This window comes from Dipodomys spectabilis, unplaced genomic scaffold (assembly GCF_019054845.1).
Source record: "Dipodomys spectabilis isolate Male_0828 unplaced genomic scaffold, ASM1905484v1 ptg000089l, whole genome shotgun sequence".
NCBI classification, from domain to species: Eukaryota; Metazoa; Chordata; class Mammalia; order Rodentia; family Heteromyidae; genus Dipodomys; species Dipodomys spectabilis.
In genome coordinates this window covers 16,911,923-16,936,517 of record NW_024870766.1, presented here as the reverse complement: position 1 = coordinate 16,936,517, position 24,595 = coordinate 16,911,923, and the positions used below count along the sequence as shown (strand labels likewise).

Genomic DNA, 24,595 nt, shown 5'->3' with positions numbered 1-24,595 from the left:
CTCTCAGCTCTTTTTTTGCTCAAGGCTAGTTAGTGCTCAACCACTCTGAGCCACAGCGCCACTTCTAGTTTTCTGGTGGGTAGCGATGAGTCTCATAGGCTTTCTTACTGGGGCTGGCTTTGAACTGCCACAATCCTCAGATCTCAGCCTCCTGAGTAGCTAGGTTTACAGGTTTGAGCCACTAGTTCCCATCTTGACAAATTTCTTAATGGGGTAGGAATACAGCTCACTGGCAAGAGTGCTTGCCTAGACTGCCCAAGGCCCTGGGTTCAGTACTCAACAGCAACAACAAAAACCTACAAAAATAACATTTTCCTTGTATTAGCATAAATTTGGTAAGTTTTAACAGTATAGGGGTACGTACAACAGTGAACTAATTGCTTGAGAATATATCCTAGTAACCAGATGTTTGGGTGAGTAATTCACCTATATTTCTCAAAAAAATGAGCAATTCTACTCCTACGTCCCTACCCTGGAGAGAATGTGTACACCTGTAGACATAACCCACAAGTCATAACACTAAAGATATATCTATAATGGAATAAATGTCAATAGCAAAGAAAATAAATGAACCAGAGCTCTAACAGTGTAGTCTCAACATGCATAATGAAAAAAATGAGAGAAGCTAGATGTAGAATATTATTAACAACACATTTTTGTGTGTTATTCCTGGGGCTTAAAATTGGGACACTGGGCACTGTCCCTGAGTAAGATTACCACTGAGCCACAGGTGCACTTCCAGCTTATAGGTATTTAACTGTAGTTACAAATTTCATGGACTGTACTGCCCAGGCTGGCTTTGAACTGTGATTCTCAGATCTCAGCATCCTAAACAGTTAGTGTTACAAGCACGCGCCAATGGCACCTGTCTAAATGATTTATAAAAGAAAAAAAAAGTATAAAATTCTAGGTACTATTTATTGACATGAATGTGACAGTAAAATGTTTAATAAATGTACCAAATTAAAGGTAGCAGTACAAAGAAGAGAGAGGTGCACACACCTGGCTACTAAGGCGGCTTCAGTGGATAATGGGTTTTATTGGGAAAAGGCTTGCTGCGTGGTTATCGCTGAACTCTCATTCACATGGCTCTGCCTCCCAAATTGCGGGGTTATGGCCTGAGCCACCCCTCCCCCCAAATCTATTTTTTGGGGCTAGCTCCTTGCACATGCTAGGCAGAGTCTCTATTGCTGAGCTATGTCCTATATTATTTAGGAAACACATGAATTTTGTTTTATATTCTTTTACCAGTCCTGGGGCTTGCACTTAGCACCTGGGCACTGTTCCTGACTTTTTGTGCTCAAAACCTTTTTGTGCTCTACCACTTAAGCCACAGCTCCACTTCCTGCTTTTTAGAGTAGTCAATTCGAGATAAAACTCTCATGGACTTTCCTGCCCAGGCTGGCTTCAAATCATGATCCTCATATCAGCCTCCTGAGTTGCTAGGATTACAGGCATGAACCACCAGTGCCCAGCTGAATAGGATTAAAAAAAAGTTATATAAAGAAGTTTCAATTCAACAAGTCAGATGATGAGTAGAATGCATTTTGAATATTGTCACCCATCATTTTCCCCCAAATGATTTTTCCCAATCCCATCCACATCTTGAAGTTACAATGAATAATTATGTTTTATGTATGTCTTTAATGTGTTAGATATGCAAAGATTTTATATTCAGAATTAACATTTGGCTTTCCAAATATTTCGGAACAATAGTACCTAGAGTTTCTTTGTAGGATCTCCAACAAACCCTTTAATTACATTGCAAAGCAAATTTGGTAGTTTCTTTTGAGAAGCAAAAAAACGATTCACACTTATTAGCCAAATAAATTGTGTAACTAAAGCTCTATCCCCTAAAATATAAGAGGAAAAAATCCCACATGTTTTATGACTCACTCAAACATTTACATTACAATAAAAATGAAATAATAAGCAATAATTACATAATGAAAACTGTTAACCAACATGATTATTTTCAGTTGATTTACCTGACTCATGATAAAGAGCTATAAAAGACAAGGGCTGGGAATGTGGTTCAGTGGTAGAGTGCTTGCCTAGCATGCATGTAGCCCCAGGTTCGATTCCGCAGTACCACATAAACAGAAAAAAGCCTGACGTGGTGCTGTGGCTCAACTGGTAGAGCACTAGACAGTGCCAGGCCCCGAGTTTAAGCCCCATGACAGGCAAAAAAAACAAAAACAAAAAAACCTGACTATCAAAACATTAGAACTGTTTTCATTAGAACTGTTTTCAACAGAGACTAGAAACTTACCAATTCCCATAGTCAAAATCAAATGCAATTGTAATTTCAGTACCCTTTGGAATACTTTGTATGGAATAAATGTAAAGATGTATGGTTCCATCTTCTATTTCATGCCTCACCTGTTAAAAAAAAGCAATTTTACATTTCTATAAATTATATTTTCATAAGTCTCTAATCCTACAGTACTTAGCAAACATACCCTTTGGAAATTATCATTAATGCCAAGCCTTAGGATGCTATATCAGCAGGTATCACCTGTTCACTGCAACACCCACCACTCCAGCCTACCATGTGGCATCCAGAAAAGAAAACCTATTTTATTAGTTTAAAGATGGATATTTTTTCACCTTCTAGCATCTCTAAAATTAGAGTATTACACATGGATAGCATCTTGAGTTTGATGCAGTGCAACAGTAACAGTGTTTGTGGCCACATTATTCAAATATCACTACACTATTATAGTTCTATATAGTACAGTCTTGCAGAAAAACAGGCAAAGTTATAAAGCCATTAAATCCCTGAGAAGACTTAAGTGCCTAAGTCACTAAAAATTTATTGTGTGAATTCAAAACCTTGTATGCTTAGCTGCAACATTATATAAAGTTAAAATATTTGACATGTAAAAAGATGAATACTTTACATTCTACCCAGAATATGATTTTAAAATTTTATTTACAAAAATCTATTTTAGTTTGATAAAAATCATAGCATATAACTGGGCATTGATGGCTCATGCCTATAATCCTGGGTACTCAGGATGTTGAGATACAAAGAATTGTGGTTGTGAGGTTAGCCTAGTCAGAATACTCAACTCGATTTTAAAATAAAGCTAGCAAAAAAGCCAAGCTGGGGTGTGGTTCAAGTAAGTACTAGAGTGCCAGTTGAGAAAGCACAAGGCCCTGAGCTCAAAACCCATAAGAAGGGGGGAAAAACATAGTATATATTTAATCCACAAATACAGTTTTAATATTAATGCTAGAAGGAACTTGATTTCTACAGTATGTTAACTAAGACATCATAGTGTCACCAAAATTTTTACAACAGGAAGATGATGAGCAAAAAAAATGAATCAACAATTGAAAAGCAGATTGATTGTGCCAGTCCTGGGGCTTGAACTCAGGGTCTGGGTGCCATCCCTGAGTATTTTTACTCAATACTAGTGCTCTACCATTTGAGCCACAGGTTCCCTCCCCTCTCCCCCAACATTTTAGTGAGTAATTGGAGGTAAGAGTGTTACAGACCTTCCTGCCTGGGTTGACTTCAAACTGGAATCCTCAGACATCAGCTTTCTAAACAGCTAGGATTACAGGCATGAGCCACTGGCACCAAGCTTATAAAGTGTTTTTAAGCTACCAAATTTATATTTAATGCTCAGATCCTATAACTACTCAGCTCCCCAGTATCCCATTCAAAATATTTCAATAAGCGTACCTCTGCATTTGGTGAACAAGAACGTCTAATGAATCGAGCCTCATTCCCAAAAGTCCTTGCATCAACACACATTTCTAGTCCATGAAATTTAGAGTAGAATAAAACAAAAGGGTATGGTCTACAAACAAAGAAATATAATTTAGTGTAACAATCCCTTTTGTTGTTTTTCTGAGGTAAACGTATAAAAGAAACTTGAGAACGAGAAATTTCTTAAAAATTTAAGTAGTAAGGTGAAAATCTGATATATATATGTATATGTATACATATATTCCAGTTTCAGAAATCTTATGCTACTTCATGCTAGTGAGATTTTTTTTTTAATACCTACCTTATGTAAGTTAAAGACAATATAAGGTACAAATCCCTTAGAGAGCAAGAGAGTAACTCATTACCTTCACAGGAGGATAATTCCATGCTTTCAAAGTGCATGTTCTCTGGTGCATTTAAAACTATTTGTTTTATACCATTTTAGATCAAATTTCTTTCTTTTTTTTTTCGGTCATGGGGATGGAACTCTGGGCCTGGGTACTGTCCCTGAGCTCTTCAGCTCAAGACTAGCGCTCTGCCACTTGAGCCATAGCACCACTTCTGGTTTTCTGGTTGTTTATTGGAGATGAGTCTCACAGACTTCCCTGGCTTTAAAACATGATCCTTAGATCTCAGCCTCCTGAGGAGCTAGGATTAACAGGTGTGAGCCACCGACACCTGGCCTCGAATTTCTTATACAACAGGAAAAGAATTTATATTTTTCATAGCTTAAACACTCAAGTTATAAACAAAGAATGCTGATAATAATTGTAGGACATGCATATATTGGCAACGTTATACCTGTAAAGACAGGGAAATACATTCCTCAGAAAAGTGATAGGTAACAAGAGGATCCTATCAGTTCTTCACAAGCCATAGAAGAGGCCTCCGAACCACTCCAACACCAAAAAGTAGGAGTTGAAAGTGGTGGCAATAATATAAGAACAAAATCAACACTGTCAAAGGTGGAAAGCTTAAAAAAAAGGAGGGAGGGTGGTGGTTGATTGCCTTGTCATGGTCTTCTCAGGTTCTAGCAATGATAAGGAGTCAGCACTAATCCTAGATTGAAAGATCCTTGGTAGTCTTAGGTAATTAAGATTTCCTGACTGACATATGTACCCAAGCTATATTGCTTTTATCTTTAAATGGATTACATTAGGGTTTTCAGCAAGACAAAGAGGTGGGCAAGATACTGAGAAATATGTCTCTGCATTTTGTTTTTGGTATCACAGTCCAAAAGGTATTGTCACTGGTTATCACATTATACTTTTAAATATTGATCACATGGGAAAAACATGATCACAACATCTAGGTAAAATGTATTTTTAAGTTCAATATCTAGCTACAGGAAACAAAAAATTATACCTTTTAAAGAAATATCCATTTGCTTCAAATTGTTCTCGTAGCATAAACTTCCCTCTGTACTCAATGATAAGAGCATCAGGAGGCAAATCTTTGGCAGATTTCAGGATTTTTTTATTCTTTTGTATATGGCTCTAAAATAAAAATAAATGGTAGATTATATTTGCTTTCAGTCTAACTGAAGATACATTATAAAACATTTTGCTTTCAACTATTTTGACAAATGACTCATTTACCTCTACAGGAGGCTTGAAGAGTAAATTGTTAGTAGTATTCAATTCTGATTTATTCATCTCTTTTTTGTCATTTCCATTGCCTAATCTCAGAGCTATTCTTTGTGCCTCCCTCTGAACTCCCTCACTATACTGGTTATTATTTGCCTCTTCATAGCGATCCATCCATGCTTTGATTTTTGTCTCCCATCCAAAATTTGAACCATCAGACGAAGGATCAATTTCTGGAGCTGAACCCTACAATAAAGGGAAAGTAAAGGTTACTATGTTAACTTAAGCACTTATACACATATATAGTCATTCATACAAAAACAATTTTTATCACTATAGTAGTTTAAGGATAGCAATAAAATTACAAATTCTCAAACTTTGGATCAATATCAGGTAATTACTAAAACTGATGTGTTCACATTTCTAGAATACATCTAATTATTATGTGAACTATACATACTGTATAAGTAAATTTATTTGACTTATAAATTTAAAATGAGTTTATTATCAGTATAATTGTAAGATTTATTATAATCAACTATATCATGAATTTCATTATAAATGCTATTTTTAATTTATACAATATGGAACACCTTGATTATGTGCAGACATAAATCTTAATGACAGAATCCATAAGGACCTTTATCTTATTTGACTCAAATTGACTGTCAGTTCACCATATGAATGACCGGAATGAATGACCACCAGTGGGATGCTGGTGGCTCACACTTGTAATTTTGGCTAAGGTATGAGAAGGCCAGCCAGTGCAGAAAAGACCACATGACTACAATGTACAATTAACTTGCAAAAATCCAGGCTGAAGGGTTGGCTCATGTGGTAAGCAAACAAGCTAAGCAAATTAGTGGTGGAGCTCAAATCAAAAAATAAGGTACTGATCTATTCGAAGGGAATAAGCTTATGTACCAATAGATAACTTTGTATGTATATTTCACATTACAATAATGACTAATAAAAAATAGATTTTACAGGATACTAGATTATACTAAGGCTGACCTCTACTAAGAGAATCTGTTAACTTTTTAAATTATTTTAGTAACTCTAAGAAATTTCTCTACTGAACTGGTATGTCTTTTACAGAACGGTATCTCTTGGTCTTTATACAATTTGCTAGAGAATTGCTTATTTGAGATGTAATGTTTTTTACACAAATATCTTTGAAGTTAAAATTTAAGATGTTCAAATTTTTATTTTTTTAAAAATTTTAGATCCCTAGTGAAGCCTTTAGGTAATAAAACGTACTTTCAACTATAAGTAAAAGATGCAACTTTCTCATTCAACCTGGTATTCAAGTGCTTAAATGAGAAGAAAGGGATACTAGAACATTAATAGTTGTAGAGTTCCAACTTGAGCAAAAGAAAAGAAGCTTAGGGACATCACTCAGGTCCTGAGTTCAATCCCCAGGACCAGGGGAGCGGGGGGGGGGGGGGGGGGGCAGAGGGAGGAGTTTTGGGCCTCTTTCCTCCGTTCATGAATTTCATGAATTCAAAGTAACAAAATCTCCAACTTTAACATATAAATAACATTTTATGAAATTTCAAACTTGTCAGTATGGTAAATGATTCCATATATTAACATTTTAAAGGAGAAATTACAAAACTAAGAATAATCAGTATGCTGCAGGTTTGTTTTCTAGAAATGTGAATCAGTATTGTTTTATACTATAGGAATAAAAAAAACACAATCGTTACATCTACTTTAATATTAAACTTGACAATTTAAAAAATCTGTCATCCTTCAACACAATAGTTACCTCTGTGATCTGTTTCAGAAGTGTCAGAGGTGGAGAGCCTTGCTTATCTCAGAAATTATGCAGCTAATTAATGCAAGATACATGTACTTAGTTTATATTTACATGGTAAATCTGTTGTGGATCTTTTTTGTTGTGTTGTATTTTGGTGACGTTTTTGCTATGTATGTAGCCCATGGTGACCTCAAACCTAAATGTTTCTCCTGACTCAAACTTCCAAGTGCAGGGATTACAGATGGAGTGTATTATAGGAGCATACCACAAATCCCTGTAAGAATTCCAGTTTGCAGAAGAGCAAATTAAAATATGATTCTGCACTTATATGTATAGTATACTAATATAAGGTGGTACTACAGAAATTAGTGATAAAAAATTCTAATTAATCTCGATATAAGAAGTATAAGAAGTATAAGATTTCCATTTTAATATGTTTTGGCCTCTCTTCTCTCACCAGTACTAGGGCTTAAACTCGGCTCTCATTTGCTTGGCTTGCTGATTCACAGCTGGCACATTACCACTTGGAACATGCTTCCAACCCAGGTTTTTGATAGAGATGGAGTCTCATGGACTTTTCTGCCTAGACTGGCTTCAAACAGTGACTTTCTGGATATCACTCTTTTGAGTACCTAGGATTACACGTGTAATCCACCGGCATTCAGCTCCCTTAATGTTTTAACAAGGTTGATAAATAAGAATTGTCTATTGATCCAAGTAGAATCCTAACTTCTCATTTCTTTTAAGGATAATAACAATGAAGAGAACATAAAGTAGCCATGTGTGAGTTTCTGAATATAAGTGATTATCAACAATAATGCCTTAAATGTATTCATTTACCTTAACTCTTGATGACTTCCTAGATCCTTCACGAAAGGCCTAAAATAAGCATGGAATTATGAGTTAGTGTTGTTGTTGTTGTTGTTTTAATGGAAATAATTGACAAGAATTATTTGGTTCAGGGTGGCTCTTTACCGAAGTGAAATCATATAAAAGAAAATTGGTAATAACCAATCAAGCAAAAAGTAGGAAAAGGTTGAGGTAAATGAAGGTATCTACTAGAAAATTATTCTTTTGCAAATATAATGCAGACTTTGGAATATCAAGTATTATATGTAAAATATGATGCTAAGTAAAAAACTTCCAATGTTCTAAGTGCTCAATTTATAACCAACTATTGCATATATATAAACTATGTACTGTACAAAAACTTTGTACCCTATCCAATCATGTATTTTACAAAAGGCTAAATTTTGAAAAAAAAAAAATACTAGACTTTTTAAGTTTTCAATGCAAAGAAATGTTTGACATAGGTATGTTCAACATGATCCAAACATAAAACTTACACATATATCAAAATAATACATGAGACATAATATATACAACTTTTGTTCTCATGTATAAAATATAACCACAGAAAAACTGAGAACTGGAAAAGTATTAGAAAAAAGTATTAGAAAAAAGTGGAGAGATGTGGGGTTGTGGGGTATTATTACATTTGAACTTCTAACTGGGTTTAAGTAATAAACACTGAAGGAAACAGCTGTATTTATTCAATTAAATATTTATAGAGACCCCATTAACATGTCAGATCCTGAAAGAGTTAAGACCAAATTCCTATTCCACTTATTACACCCAAAACTATCAACTATATTTAGAGACTAAACATAAACCTGGAGATAACAGAATACATTGAAATATATTTAAGTGCCAAATTGGTGTGCAGATATGTTAGAAGGTAATAAAGCTTTAAAAAGGGGCAATGAACTTTTATGTAAAACACAGGAAACAAGCTAGGTAGAATTCAGAGAATACATATAATCAAATTTTTGAAAAAGTGAAAGAGTATGAATAACCATGTAAGGAAGAAAGAAATAGGAAGAAATTATGCCAACTTAAAAAATATGCTACTTTTACTTACTGAAAAGTGTGATACGATTTTTTTTAAAAAGACTTCATTAGTCTGACTTAAATATTGCATTGATCTTTATTATGAAGAACTAATAGAAGGAAAAGAAAGGATATGAAAATAATAGATAGGAAATCTGATAACCAAATGCAGAGTAGATAAAGGGAAAAGATGAGAAAATACTGTATTTCTACAAAGTGGGGCTAGACCAGTTTTGTAACAGCAAAAAAGAGGAAGAAGTATGAAATTTCAAAGGAAAATCAGTTGAGACAAACTCTGGATATCAAAGACTAAAGATGCCTTAAAGATTTTAGAAAATGTATAATGCTGGTACTGAGACACACATATATATAAAAGAGAGTAAAAGGATGGTCAAGAAAGATTTGAGTCTTGCGTAAACTAGAAACAAAGCAAAATTATATAAGCTGATTCCTTATCGAAAATGCGTGAGTCCAGATGTTTTCCAGACTAACTGGATTTTTTTAAAAGTTTGCTTTAGAATTTTTGCATAAACTGTACCTTGAAATTCAGGGTCCCTATCCTGGATAATCCAAAATCTGAAAGCTTTTGAATACCATTTCTGGAATATTTCAGACTTTCCGAATGGGGATATTCAACCCATAATAGGAGCATAAATATATATGCTGATAATAACATTATGAACTTAAACAACCAGAAATCAATGTCTTTTAATATTTCATTGTCTTAATGTTAATACTTCATGTCAATTATTGCTAAGGTAGCTATAATAAAGGATTTTATGAATATTATAATACAGCCATCTGTCTAGAATATTAATGGCTAACATGCACATTTTCAACAATTAGCCATAAGTTTAGGCTGAATAAAAAGCAAAAGTATAGTATTTCACTATAAACAAAAAAGCAAAGTAGGTAGGTATTGTCTAAGCTTAGTTTCTGGATTTTACTGCCCCTCCTCTAAATTCTCTGAAGTATTAATAATGTCTGACAAAGTCTATTTTCTTTTAAGTACACAACAATATTCTGAAATAATTATGACACAATCAAGACCCAGGGTTTATTCATTTTGAATACCCACAAGTCATTCCAGCCAGAGAAAATGAACAAACTGTTTTATTAAACCAAATGATGTAAAACAGAAATATACAAGATTCAAGTTTCCAGGTAACTTTTATACAATAATTAATTTCAAAACATACACAAAAAGGCAAATCAGTACCTGTACTAACCTGTAAAAAGCACATAACAATTTGTGTAAATTACAATCAAAGATGAGGAAGATAATAAAGCAATATGTGGTTAGCTGCTGGAATAAAAGCTCAAGTGCCATGACAGAATGCAAAGAAAGATCCAGTGGAGAAGAGCAAATTTCTCTGAAGAAATAGTATTTGAGATGTCTTTATATAGTAGTTTAAAAGATAAAAGGAGAAGAGAATCCTTCAAATGGAGAAAGAAACAGCATAAGCAAATATGGCTAGAAAGGAAAGGTAAAACTTGGTAACAATGAATTGTCCAGATTGGGTAAAACTTAAGTAGAAGAGTAACAAAAAAGGATATAGAGATACAAGTGAGGATCACTAGATAGCCAAGCTGATTTTAAATAGGGAGACGAAATTAGAAAATGGAAAATGCATTTTAAGTACATGTATTGTCTACTAAATATCAAGTTTATTTTGAAATCCTGATTTTTATATCTAGGTATAATTTCACTATAATAGCAATATAATCCTTGTGAAGTTTTTTAAATTGTATATAACAAAAAACATTCACTGGCAAATATACTCACACATTGCTTGACAGGGATACATTCTGACAAATGTGTTATTAAACTATTTTGTCCTTATTGCAAACATCATAGAATATACACACATAGACTATATGATAAAGCCTACTGATCTGCCACCTAGGCAGTTAGCTCCTAATGGTATTTGTGTGTCTCAACAAATCTAAACATGGGAAGGACAGAGTAGAAATACTGTGATAGAAAATACCATGATTCCTTATAATCTTATTGTATGTTGCTGAAAATTTTCAAACAATTATAATGACAAGTTACTAACAGTTTGCTGGCAAAGGATTCTAGAGAAATTTAACAAATTTAGGTGAAAAGAACTCTGGTAAGCAATTCAGTAACTAGGAAGTCTTATGCAAATGATGAAATACTGCAGCTACAAGCAATTATATCCTTTATCTACTAGTAAGTTATGAAAATTTTAGAACTATTTTTCTTTCGTAAAACACCAGCTTATTCAATTTTAGTTTAGGTTTTACATTCTATCACTAGACTCAGTAGAATGATGGTTTCAAAGGAATTTGTAGTTTCTTCATTCTACTTCAACTATTATCACACATTAAAATTTTTAAATTTATTTAAATTTTTTTATTGACTTGTTAGATCCTTCCAGTTCTTTAGTTGGTATCGATTAACTGTCACTGTCTTGCCTTATAAAATCCAGCTCATCTGTCTTATCTACTCAACTAATAAAAAGCAAAAACGTACTTTTTTACATTTTGAAAAGTTTTGTTCTTTTTCCCCACTTTTTTTCCTTCTTTTGTCATTAACCTTGGAGACTCTTGAAGCAGTTAAAGTAATTGAAGTTGGAGTATGCTGAAATGCAGTATATAATTCCACAGGAACTTCATCACCACTCTCAGTTGCACTAGTATCACCATCTTCAATATAAAACAAAATTATACATTTACTACTTCCTTTTCAAACAGTAAAGTGAAACAGCATTTCCCATGGCCAACTATTGTTATCTATTATTTCTAAAGAATAAACATTTTTTTCCACTTAGTTTACTCAGAATAAGACATTTAAATGCAAAAGTTATTTCTTAGACATTAAACTACAAAAGTATCCAAGTCTAACTAATACTGTGGGAGAGTGACTATGAGAAATAAGAACTAGCTAGCACTTGCCAGGTGAATTTAAAATTCCCTAAGGAGGATGTAGTCATTCTTAGCAAAATTATACATACACTCTCTGAATAGTCATCCCAATTTGTAAGAATTTAGATAAACATAAAATAGCAAGGTCACTAAAACCTTATGCAACAGGATTTCATTCACAGTACTTTTGAAACAACAAAATGTCCAAAAAGTAAGGATTTACTAAAGTATGATATTAAAAAACACTTGGGTTTTAAGCCAAAGTAAAAATGTCACACAGAATTTAGAAAATGCTGTCCCTAAAAAAAAAAAAAAATCTTATGTACAATAAACTAATGGATTACTATCTTTCTGAAGAGTATGTTTGAGTTGTTTAGAACAGTAAGTTGCTGGGTTGAGAAGGTGGCTCAGTGGTAGATTTCTTGTCTCGCATGCATGAGGCCCTGGGTTCGATTCCTCAGCACCACATAAGCAAAAAGAAAAAAAGCCGAAAGTGGTGCCGTGGGTCAAGTGGTAGAGCGCTAGCTAGCCTTGAGCTGAAGAGCTGAGGGACAGCGCCATGACCGACCCCCCCCCCCAAAAAAGAAAAAAAGAACAGTAAGTTGCTGACAGGCAATGTTGGCAGTATAATCTTAGCTACTTAAGAGGCCAAGATACGAGTGCTGAAGTTCGAAGCTAACCTGGCTAGAAAAGTCTGCTTATATGCAGTTAACTAGCAAAAAAGCTGGAAGTAGAGGTATGGCTCAAGTGGTAAAGTGCCAGCTTTGAGTAAAAAGCCAACTGAGTGTGAGGCACTCAGTTAAAGCCTGAATATTGGCATAAATAAATAGTAAGCTAGCTAAGTGTAGGAAAACTATGGATGACTTTTTTCTCCTGGATTGCAAGAATAATATGAAAAAGTATTTTTATACTATAACCCATGGAACAGAATTTTTAAAATCTATACCTATAATGACAAATTATACCCTCAAGCTTCATCAATAAGGTTAGCTCTTAAAAATATGGACTTACTTCCTCACACTAATTTTAATTTAGTATACGTCTTTTTCACTTACCTGACATATTTTCCCTTTTCCGGCGTTGTAGTAGCACCGCCCTCTCTTTATCCAAACTCCTACGTTAAAATAGTAACATGTTACTTATCAAACCTAGATAAACCAGATATTTTCAATCTGATGAACTTTCTCAGTTATTTAATCAATAACATAATGTATATGCAGAGTCTCTTGAGTTATAGTTTAGGCATGATATAATAATATAGGAGTGGATGCTAGTTAAGTGATACCATTTGTTTCTGTTTTGAAAATAGTTTTTGCCTAGGAAATGAGTACATTATTTTCAAATTCAATATTTAAAACGAATTTGGGAAAAGATATTAACAATGAGTTAAAATAGCAGATTTCTTAAGTAAATAAGATATGAATGAGTCCTCAAAATATTTTGACTGCTTTTTGAGACACAGTCTTGCTATTTAGCCAAGGCTGGCCTTGTGAAGTAAAATATTCCATTAACCTCCCATAACATCTATCCATATGCTATATCATCCATATTCCGTTACATTTCTTCTCAGCTTTTTCCTTACATATGTACTCATTCATCCAGACCAAGAAATACAGATTATTAAATGAGGAAATAAGGCCTCCAAAGTAACACCTTTACAACTCAGTGACAAACATGCTTTGGAGGCTAGTAGGCCATAACAATTATCCAACGATCAGAGATCATACGAGTTATCACAGAATGAAGAGCAGATCTCTCTCAACTACATTTCTAATTATTAGGTCAATTTAAACCAACTGTTACTTAAGTCACTTGAAAAAAGTAACTTTCATAAAGTAAAACCAAAAACAGAAAAATCTCAAATAGAAATTTAACATTAATTTAAACCATTTCCCAATTGAGTTGGCAAAACAAGTCTGCCAAACACTGTATTGTGAAGGTGGGGAAAATAAACAGGCTTCATCAATCTTTTATAAATAACAGACATTTAAAATTGGAATTCAAAATTGTACAGCTCCTACTGAAAAGGAATTGGGAAATAACAAAATTTTACATATACAAGTACTCATCATTTTAAAAAATCACTTCTATTTGCAATAACAAGATAACTCAATGTTCACCCAAAAAGGTCTGGCTGAATAAATCATAACCATTTGAAAATACCTTAAAGTTATAGAGAGAAATTAATCATTTCTCTATCCTGCTATGAAGTCATTTTCAGCATACATTTAAAGAAAAAAATGTAGCAAGAACTATATACAAAATGCTTCTGCTTACCTAAGGAGGATAAAACAAATACATAGGGCATGTATTTGCATATAATAAACCAAGCAACAGGAGGAAACAAAAATTTTTTTTTGGGGGGGAGAGGAGAGGTCAGTCGTGGGGCTTGAACTCAGGCCTGGGCGCTGTACCACCTAAGCCACAGCGCCACTTCCGGTTTTCTAGTAGTTAACTGGAGGTCTTGCTTTGAACCGTGTTCCTCAGATCTCAGCCTCCTGAGTAGCTAGGATTATAGGCATGAGCCAAACGTACCCAGCGGAAAAACAATTTTTTAAATGTTACTTCCAGAGTAAAAGGAAAATGGAAGGTATACTTATTCAGATATACCTTGTTCACTAGTACTTACATAATTATAAAGTAGATAATTATAAAAGTACTGGGGATTGAATTTAAGGCCTTGCAATGCTCAACATTTGAGAAAAGCTCTAATCCATTTTAGTTTTTCAGATACAATCTCTTGCTACCTTTGCCCAGGTTGGTCTAGAATCTTGATGCTCCTAAATCTGCATCCCTTATGACTGGTACACATCACCAAAACTAGCTCCAGCAATTCTTTAAAAACTGGATTACTCATATGTTTTTGGTAAGAATGTAAAACGGCATATCTATTTTGGAAAAAAGGTTGACAACTCTCATAAGACTGAGCTATCACACTTTGAGTAATGAATCCCAGAAGACCAAAAAAAACATTTACAAGAATGTTCATAGCACCTTCCTTTGTAGTAGCTAAAAAAAAAGAAACAAACCAAATATCCTTCCACAGATAAGTAGCTTAAAAAGCCATGGTACATGTGACACTATTCAGCCAAGAACAAAACAGACATCCAACAAATTGTAAGGCACCCAGGGAATATGCTAAGTAAAAATGCCGATCCTAGTAGTTTACTTATTAGATCATATACTACATGATTCTATTTATGTAATGGTTTTAAAATGACAAAATTATATGAGTACCAAAGTGTAGTAAGTACCAAAAATCAGAGAAAAGAGGTAAGAGGGAAATAAAAAAGGCAGCATGACCTAAAGTCTTATCTCATTGCCACTTTCACTACTTTAAGTCCTATTAAAAAATGCATTTGTATTTTATTTTGTAAAGTGTGACTTTTTTTGAACAATACTGTGTTCATACAATTGGACAATTTTCAGCTGATGGAATGAATAAAATGCACACTTTTACTTTAAAAGGCAGCATGAGGGTGTTACTGCATTTATGGAAATGTTCTATACCTTAACTTCTTGACTGTACCAATATGGAAAACTTAATATTATATTAAAAGTTTCATAAGGGGAAGCCAAGGTAGACAAAATCTCTACATTATTATGCAGCTGTATGTGAAACTATATAAAGCTTAACTTAGAAAAATAAAATTAATTTCAGCACCATAAGCATATATCCAGTTTGTGAAATAACCACATTGTGAAATCTCTCAAGGAACTTTTAAGTACAATTAATTGATTCTATATACTATGGACTATCTCTCAAGGGGAAGAAAGTCCTAAACTGCTTTATCTATCATATTAATGTTGGAGAGGTGGGTGGTAGTATTCTGAGATTACTGTATCTCAGATTAAGCACACTAGTAATTTTGAGACATTGTAATTACATCACTCGTCTTGAGAGCTTGAATAAAATGTAGATCCAATATTAAAAATGTACAGATGCAATGCCCGGCCCCAGTGGCTCACACCTGTAATCCTAGCTACTCAGGAGGCTGAGATCTGAGGATCAAGGTTAAAAGCCAGCATGGGCAGGAAAAGTCCATGAGGCTTTTTTTTTTTTTTAAATTTTTTTTTTGGGTCCGGTCATGGGGCATGAACTCTGGGCCTGGGTGCTGCCCTCAGCTCTTCAGCTCAAGGCTAGCACTCTACCACTTGAGCCACAGTGCCACTTCCGGCTTTTTTCTTTTTGCTTATGTTGTGCTAAGGATTCGAACCCAGGGCCTCATGCATGCAAGACAAGTGCTCTACCACTGAGCCACCTTCCCAGCCTCATGAAACTCTTATCTCCAATAATCCACTCAGAAAACCGTAGTGGTGCTGTGGCTCCAGTGGTAGAGCGCCAGCCTTGAGCTGAAGAGCTGAGGGACAACGCCCAGGCCCAGAGTTCCAGGCCCAGACTGACCAAAAAATAATAATAATAAAAAAATATACAGATGCAAAGTAAAACCTTTAATTCCTTAATCTGAAATGCAATTCAGCTATAAACTCAGATATTTTATATTTAAAAGTAATCAGACAAAAATGTAACCTTTAGTAATTATTCAAACAGGTAGAGAGACCTTGAGTACATTATGCTTCTTTTTTGAGAGGGTGGGGGGGGGGGGTCAGTTGCAGGGCTTGAACTCGGGGCCTGGGTACTGTCCCTGAGCTTTTTCCACTCCAGGCTAGTGCTCTACCACTTTGAGCCACAGCACCACTTCTGGTTTTCTGGTGGTTAATTGGAGATAAGTGTCTCACAGACTTTTCTGCCCAGGCTGGTTTTGGACCGTGATCCTCAGATCTCGTCCTCCTGAGTAACTAGGATTATATGCATGAGCCACCAGTGCCCGACTGCTTTTATACTTTTAGGTATGTTACAAACTTCCATGTAGCCTAGCTACCCAGGAAGCAGAGACTGGGAGGATTATGGTTTGAAACCAGCCAGAACAAAATGTAAGACCTGATTTCAACCACTAAAATTCTGGGTGCAGTGGTGCATGCCTGTGATCTCAGCTACGTGGGAAAGATAAATAGAAAAATCTACCCTAAACAAAGAAACTGAGACCCTATTTGAAAAATAACAAAAACAAATGGGCTAAAGCTGTGACTCAAGTGGTGCAGTGCCTGACTAGCTAACACAAGGCCCTCAGTTTAAACCACAGTACCACATAAAGAAAAAAAAAGGTTTTAAACAAAAAATTGAGGTAATAAAAAACTTCATATACTGTAAGAGGAATGACAGACATACTAAATTCTGTATATAGGGGAGAGTTTTAATAACTATTTAACATGGATGGTGTGTTTCAACGAAAAAAAACGATGGCCCAACACTTAGAAAATGCACTTTTAATGGATTACTAATAAAATCCCTAACAAAGTCAGTCATGACACACTGCTAATTAAAAGTCCTTTCTGATTTCACAGATGTCAGAATACAACAATACTAAAAAAATGGAAATGGAAATGTTAACATCTAGAATCATAAATCTCCGTTCATTTTTCCAGTAAAATCACTAGCAATCTTATCAGCTATGGTCAACTTACCTAGGCTGACAACGTTCACATAGATATGTATCAGGAATATGCTGCCTGTCAATCCCCATGCAGTCAATATGTTGCCAAACACTTGAAAAGAAAAAAACAACAGAACATATAAAACGTTAAAACCATCCTTAAATTAAAAATTGGCACTCCATTTAATTATTGCTTAATAAGCTCCTACTTTGAGCTTAGCATTCGAAAATGTGTTATAACATAGGTCCTTAGGAAGATACAATTTTTAGATATACAAACAAGAGGGCAAATATAAAATAAACCTCTAAAACAAAGATCTTAAATGTAAAAGGTAAAGGTGGTATTATTAGAAACCAGAATATATCCATATACATGGAGTTTATGGGAAAAACACTCTGGAGAATAATGGACATAAACAGAACCTCATTTTGTGAAACAGGAAGAAAAGGTTACCATTTCAGGATTTTTCAATTCACAGATATCAGAAGGTGGCCAATGTATACGAAAAGGACTGCTCATTTTGTGAAATCAGGAAGGATAAAGCTGGTTGTTTTCTCTGTGAACATTTGACAATTTTGGGGGCATACAGAATTAACTGAAAACCACTAAGAAAAGCAATGGAAAGACTTATGAGGCTTTTCCTACATTTCAGAGTTTAAAAAGGACAGAACTATAAAAATGGCAGTCATTGAATACAAGAGGCATTCCATGGGAACCAAATTAAACCTAATTACTTTTTTTTTGGTGCCAGTCCTGGGGCTTAAAACTCAGGGCCTATGTACTGTCCCTGAGTTTTTGTATTCAAGGCTAGCACTCTACAACTTGAGCCACAGCTTCTCTTCCAAGTTTTTTTTGGTGGTTAATTGGAGAGAAGAGTTTCACAGACTTTCCTGTCTGGTCTGGTTCAAACCCCAATTCTCAGATCTCAGCCTCATGAATAGTTTAGGGATTATAGGCCTGAGCTACTGGCACCTGGCTAAACCTAATTACTTTTAATGGAACACATGGAAACTTCCAAATTTGTAATTATTACTTTCTCAAGGGGAGGGGAAGGGCAGTACCAGGGTTTGAACTCCAGGCCTCAAATTTCCTTGGCTTATTGTTGAGCTGGTGTTCTACCACTTGAGCCATACCTCCAACCCGGCTTTGTTCTGGTTATTTTGGAGATGGAGTCTTGAAGACTTTTCTTGATTGGCTGCAATCCTCCAGATCTTAGCCTTCTGTGTAGCTAGGATTACATGTGTGAACCACCGGTGCCCAGCTCCTTATTTTTGCATTTTATTGCCCAAATGTCAACTGTCTAAAATTGATACATATGCTTGTTTCCAAAAGTGTTAGCTATTCCTTACATAACTAACCACTTCTAATATAATACTACTAAGGTGCAAATATGCTGTTCTTCACTTCTCAATTGAGAATGCTGGGACAAGAACTCAGAGGATGTGTAAGTATGTAATAGAAAAAACATTTTAAAGTGCAAAAATAAAGAAAGACAGAGAAAACAACACGTATTAGAATAATGTGCAATGTAAGGGGAAATAATGTCATGCAGACAATAGGAGAAAAAATAGAAAATAAATGATCAATTTATAGATGTCGCTATTGGAGGAGTATGCGCAATAGGAAGATTGAAAAAATATAGAGGCAAGGTAAATTAAGGAAGAAGAAAGATTAAGCTTAGCATCATACTAAGGTTGAACAACAGAAATATGGGAGAAGAAGGCAATAGACATTGAGAAAATGCTAACAGGAATAGTCACTGAGAAGCAAATACCTTGAATAACTCAAAGACTACAAATGTTCCTTTAAATCAGAATGGATATAATCATATGGATCTAAAAAATTCCTAAAGACAATTTCGCCATTCTCTAATAGAGACAACTATATATTATATATAAATTCTTATAACTGGATCAAAAGAAAAACATTCCTTATGATTATGCATTTAGTTAAAACATTTGCCAAATGGTACATAATTAATCACATTTGATCAGTTAAAAGAAAGCTCTTATATTTAGACAATTGTCTATAATAAGAAATGACCATTTCTAATGTAAGAAAAATAATGTCACTGAAGTTCTCTTTTAGGTTTTAATTGTACCTCCTGAATACATTTGGAGGTAATTACTCATTGTCATGATATATATCACAGGTATTAAGAATTTATTTTTAAACTTGAACAGTACCACAGTAGATTTATTTTTATACTTACATTCAAATATAGAAGGATGTAAGCCTTACTACTTCAGATAACTTGATGGGCTATGCTATGCCATAAGAACTAGACCCAGGAAATTATGCAAAGCCACCAAACATTTTTGCCTGTGTGCTGCTTACATATTCTAAGCTCCCCACCCTCGGCAAGGGCTTGACTCAGTAACTTTTAAGGTTGAAAACCTAGTGCTCCCTCTCCTCCCCACCCCTCCACAAAATAAACAGATGAAAAGAGAAAAGGAAAGACAGAGAGAGGAGGAGAGAGAGAGGGAGAGGGAGAGAGAGAGAGAGAAAGAACCCCACTTTCTGTCCCAATCACACCTTCTCTAGGGGAGGAGGCCTTTCTTGGTGGTTGAACCAGGGTTGGGGGAGGGGAGACTGTGGTTCTGGTTCTAGAAGACTCCAGAGTGCTGCAAGGTTCAAGTCAAAAGGAGGTAAGAAAGTCAGGTCAAACAAACATCAATCAAATGTTTAATTCCCCCAAACTGGAAATCACAGTTGATTACACCACACAAATAATGCTAAAAGAAATAAAAGGACTCAATTTATATATTTTCTATTACTACATATATATGTGTGTGTGTTTATATATATATATATATATATATATACATATACATATACATATACATATATACATATACATACGTACTTGTATTACTGCTGAACTAAATGCAAAGAGAGATGATTGTACATATAGTTTGGAACTATTACTCACTTCACACTGCAGAGTTCTAATAAACTCTTAGCTTTGTTTAATCGGGTGTTTTTTAAGAAACAGATTACATCAATAGAAGTCCCACTTAAAAAGTAATTAATTCCTTTAAAAATGATGCTATCTTTTTTAAATTATCAAGATTAGAAGCATTAAAAAAATTAATGGTGCAAAGTATTTTACCTGCATTTGTCACAACAGATCATGTATCCATCATCATGTGTAAAACCACATATGCACCTTGTCACATCAGTACCATAACTTCCATCCTCAGATGTGCTGATTGTAGTAGCACTGGAAGTTTCATCAAAATTAGGAGTGGTAAATATGCCTACTTCATTTTTGCTAATAAGAACTGATGGAGGAGGGGAAGCTGGAGGTGTTGGAGGAGGACGAGCACCATAATTATGGTCCTGGATAATGGAACACAAAAACAGTACTATGTTAATTTCTGACATTACCTAAGCATTTTAATAAAATGCACCCTTAATCTCAATATTTAAAACATGATACTAGCCTATTTCTTCTTTAACACCTTTAAAATAATGACTTGACAAAACCATATTATTAAACCAGTATTAAGTGAAAAAATAATTACCGATAAGATAGAGGTGGTCAATGTCAATTCTCCCTTCCCTCCAAATCAGAAACTACCTTTACAGTCTTTACTTAAAAGGTTCACTTTCAAGATAAAATAGGAGGCAAAGTGCTGGTAACTCATTCCTGTAGTCCTAGCTACTTAGGAGGCTGAGATCTGAGGATCTCAGTTCAAAGCCAGCCCAGGCAGAGAAGTCCATGAGACTGTCATCTCCAATTAATTGTGGGAGTTGGGGGGGAAGGGGGCAGGGAGCAAGCCAGAAGTGGAACTCTGGCTCAAGTGGTAGAGGACTAGCTTTGAGCAAAAAAGCTAAGAGACAGCTCCCAAACCACCAATTCAAGCCCCAGTATTGGCACCAAAAAATAAAAAAAGATGATACAGGAGCATGATGTGAAAATAAAAGGTAAAAAACAAAATAAAAATACTCAAGAATATAGTCTAAAAGTTAACAAAAACAACAGAGGATATCATTGTAGGCTATATAATATGAAATCTTTAAAATTAATTTAGACAAGCTTTCATATTCTCAGCTATGAAATGGATGAAAATTATCTCATGAAGTTGTTTTCAAAGATTAAATGAGATACAATATGTGAAGACACTTAAAGCCTGGCATATAGTTAAACACTTAATAAAGAACTATATATTTACTATACATTACTACATAACTGAAAATTAAAGTAGGCAGAACATCCAGTCTTTTTATTGAGGATAAAAAATAGTATAACATCAGTTAGGCACCAGTGGCTCATGCCTGCTTGTAATCCTAGCTACTCAGATGGCTGAGATCTGAGGATCACAGTTTAAAACCAACTCAGTCAGCAAAATCTGTGAGACTCTTATATCCACTACACCGACAAAAAAGTTGGTAGTAGAGCTGTGGCTCAAGTGGCAGAGCGCTAGCCTTGAGCAAAAGAAGGGGACAGCACCCAGGCTCTGAGTTCAAGCCCTATGACCAGCACCCTCCCCCCAAAATTAAATAAATTGCAAAACAGACCTCTGGAGAATGTCTCTTGTAGACTTGTAATCCTTTAACAATATGGTTACTTTAAACTATAAATTATATGCCCAACTGTTAAGATATGAAATAATTGTGCTTTTTAAATATCCAGTTTTAAGCACTATTCCACACATACTTTATTTAAACCGCTAACCTTAAAAAAAATATATATATATATCCTTCCAGAGAAATGTTTGACACTTACCGCATAGGGCAAACCAATGTAACTGTGTGAATGATGTGAGCTGCTGGTATATAATTGGTGGGGATAACTGTTGGATTTCTCAACTACCACAGGGCTAGCTTCTACGGATTCTGGTCTGGGGGGAAAAAGTTCCATCAATGAGAATTCCATTTTAATCATCAGTTATTGCTTTTTAAAATAAATGTTAAATTAAGTACTTATATTAATACATTAACAATAAAAATATGATGTGTATTTATTATAGTAGATTGTGGATAATGAGTATCTTATCTGGATTCTGTGTCATAAAAAAGTTTTTGTTTAATAAGTAAATTGTCTTATTCCTATTCCAAGTTCAAATGTAACCAGTAGACAAATGAAGAAAAGAGGGGAAGAATACAGTCAAAATACAAAGCATATCCTACAAAATTTCTGAGGGAAGGGCTGGGCTGGGAGGGATGGGTGAGAATATTCAAAGGAGTGTCATCAATCACAATGCATTATAAATTGCTTTGCTGAATGGCCAAACCTGTATACAGCTACTTAAAGATAATAAAAGCATTTTAATATAATTTTCCTAGAGACTAACCTTTATATATTATACCCAGTGGTATAGGGTACAAATTTCTAACAAATTCTGAATAGTCTGAAAACTAATACTCACCTAATGTCTATGCTGTGAAATGTTTCTTAGTTTTGAAATTAATACATACTCACGTATAAAATTTAAACACAAGAATACATAAGAAAGCAAAAGATCATCCAACACCAAAACATTCCCACATCAATGCCAGGTTATCCTACTCTAAATTTTATTTGTATGCAAAAAATACACCTTCACAATTTTTAAACCCTGACTATATACCACAATGTATATAAACATTTATCATTTTTGAATGTTTACATGTAACATATTCTTAGTAGTAATTTATTTCACTTTGTAAATGTACTTTAACTTATTTAACAATTTTCCTATTGATAAACTGTTTCACTATTAAAAGTATCCTGTCACTGGATCCCAGTGGCTCATGCCTGTAATCCTAGCTACTCAGGAAGCGGAGATCTGAGATCACAATCCAAAGCCACACCAGGCAGAAAAGTTCATGAGACACATCTCCAATAAACCACCAAAAGTCAGAAGTAGAGCAATGAATCAAGTGGAACAGCACCAGGCTTGAGCAAAAGGGAGCACACAGGCCCTGAGTTCAAGCCCCAGTAGCAGCACAAACAAGTATCACTGTGTGCTTGCCTGTATTTGTGAGGACCGAATTCAACTCCAGCAGAATTTTAAAAGGAAGGGGGGAAAAATCAATCTTTTAAAATTCTTTAAAAATTACATGGGAAGAAGCAGTTTTAGCAATCTACAATGCTATTTTTAGAGCAACACTTATGAATCATGGTCAAAGTAGAAAGATTTATCATGGATTTTCATCAAACTCTGTATGTTACTAAAGAGTATGGGCATAACTTTGATATTCCAGAGTAGCTAATGGTTAGGAGTAAAATCAAATTTTCAGTGCAATATAGTCTCTCTACATATACATATATAGATAAGATTGATACACTTCTAAAATTTCCTGGTTCAAATTTAAGATGCAATACTGATAAATGGGCTATGGGAATATCTATTAAGATCCTCATGCCTAATGTTGTATTTATTAAAAGTAATTTTGAAAAGTAAGTTAACTGTAAGCACCAGTAGCTCATGCCGTAATCCTAGCTACTTAGGAGGTTGAGATCTTTGGATTGTAGTTTGGAGCCAGCTTCGGCAGGAAAGTCAAAGATACGCTTATTTCTAATTAACTACCAAGAAGCTGAAAGTGGAGGTGTCACTCAAGTGGAAGAGCACTAATCTTGAGCAAAAAAGTTATAAGACAGCTCCCTGGTACTGAGTTCAAGCCCCAGTACAGGCACAAAAAAACAAATCTTAACAATTGTTTTTAAAAATTGGCTAACATATTTATATTTTAAGGATTTTCTTAAAAGGCTAAGACAGGAGGACAACGAGCTCAAAATGGCATTTAAAACCAGAAAAAAGGGGCTGGGAAGGCGACTCAGTGGTATCGTGCTTGCCTTGCATGCATGAGGCCCTCGGTTCGATTCCTCAGCACCACATAAGCAGAAAAAGCCAGAAGTGGCTCAAGTGGTAGAGTGCTTGCCTTGAGCTGAAGAGCTCAGGGACAGCGCCCAGGCTGTCACAAGTGATTAAAAAATAAACAAAAAACAAAAAACACCAAAACTAAAAATCAGCTATTTAAAGAGAAGAGGGGCTGAAATTGATTCGAGCAATTCCCACTATTTATAGTGGACTTAATAAATTAAGCCAGGGAAAGAGAAAAGGAAAGGAGGGATAGAGGGAGGGGAGAAAGAGAAAGACGGAGGGAGGAAGGGAGGAAGGAAGGAAAGAAAGAAGGAAGGAAGGAAGAAGGGAAGGAGGGAGGGAGGAAGAGAGAGAGGGAATGAGAGAGGGAGGCAGGGAGCAGGCAGGCAGGCAGGCAGAGGTCAGCCAGTTGAATGTGCTAGAACAAATAACCTTT

At 34.9% G+C, this 24,595-nt stretch overlaps 1 protein-coding gene across 3 annotated transcripts in view; it reads right to left on the bottom strand.

Annotated features, from left to right (window-relative positions):
- The window catches only part of Kmt2e (lysine methyltransferase 2E (inactive)), an 81,027-nt gene that overhangs the window by 24,280 nt on the left and 32,152 nt on the right, over positions 1-24,595 (bottom strand). For 2 of the 3 annotated variants that reach the window (XM_042684499.1, XM_042684498.1), the window contains 10 exons: positions 22,080-22,194; positions 20,460-20,689; positions 17,378-17,458; positions 12,907-12,965; positions 11,460-11,632; positions 7,910-7,948; positions 5,320-5,553; positions 5,087-5,217; positions 3,695-3,812; positions 2,273-2,382 (listed from right to left, as the gene is read on the bottom strand). In XM_042684499.1, coding sequence (XP_042540433.1) covers positions 2,273-2,382; positions 3,695-3,812; positions 5,087-5,217; positions 5,320-5,553; positions 7,910-7,948; positions 11,460-11,632; positions 12,907-12,965; positions 17,378-17,458; positions 20,460-20,689; positions 22,080-22,194 — 1,290 coding nt within the window. Of the gene's footprint in view, positions 1-2,272; positions 2,383-3,694; positions 3,813-5,086; positions 5,218-5,319; positions 5,554-7,909; positions 7,949-11,459; positions 11,633-12,906; positions 12,966-17,377; positions 17,459-19,882; positions 19,968-20,459; positions 20,690-22,079; positions 22,195-24,595 lie in introns of those variants that run through there. The other variant, XM_042684500.1, reaches the window with a different exon arrangement.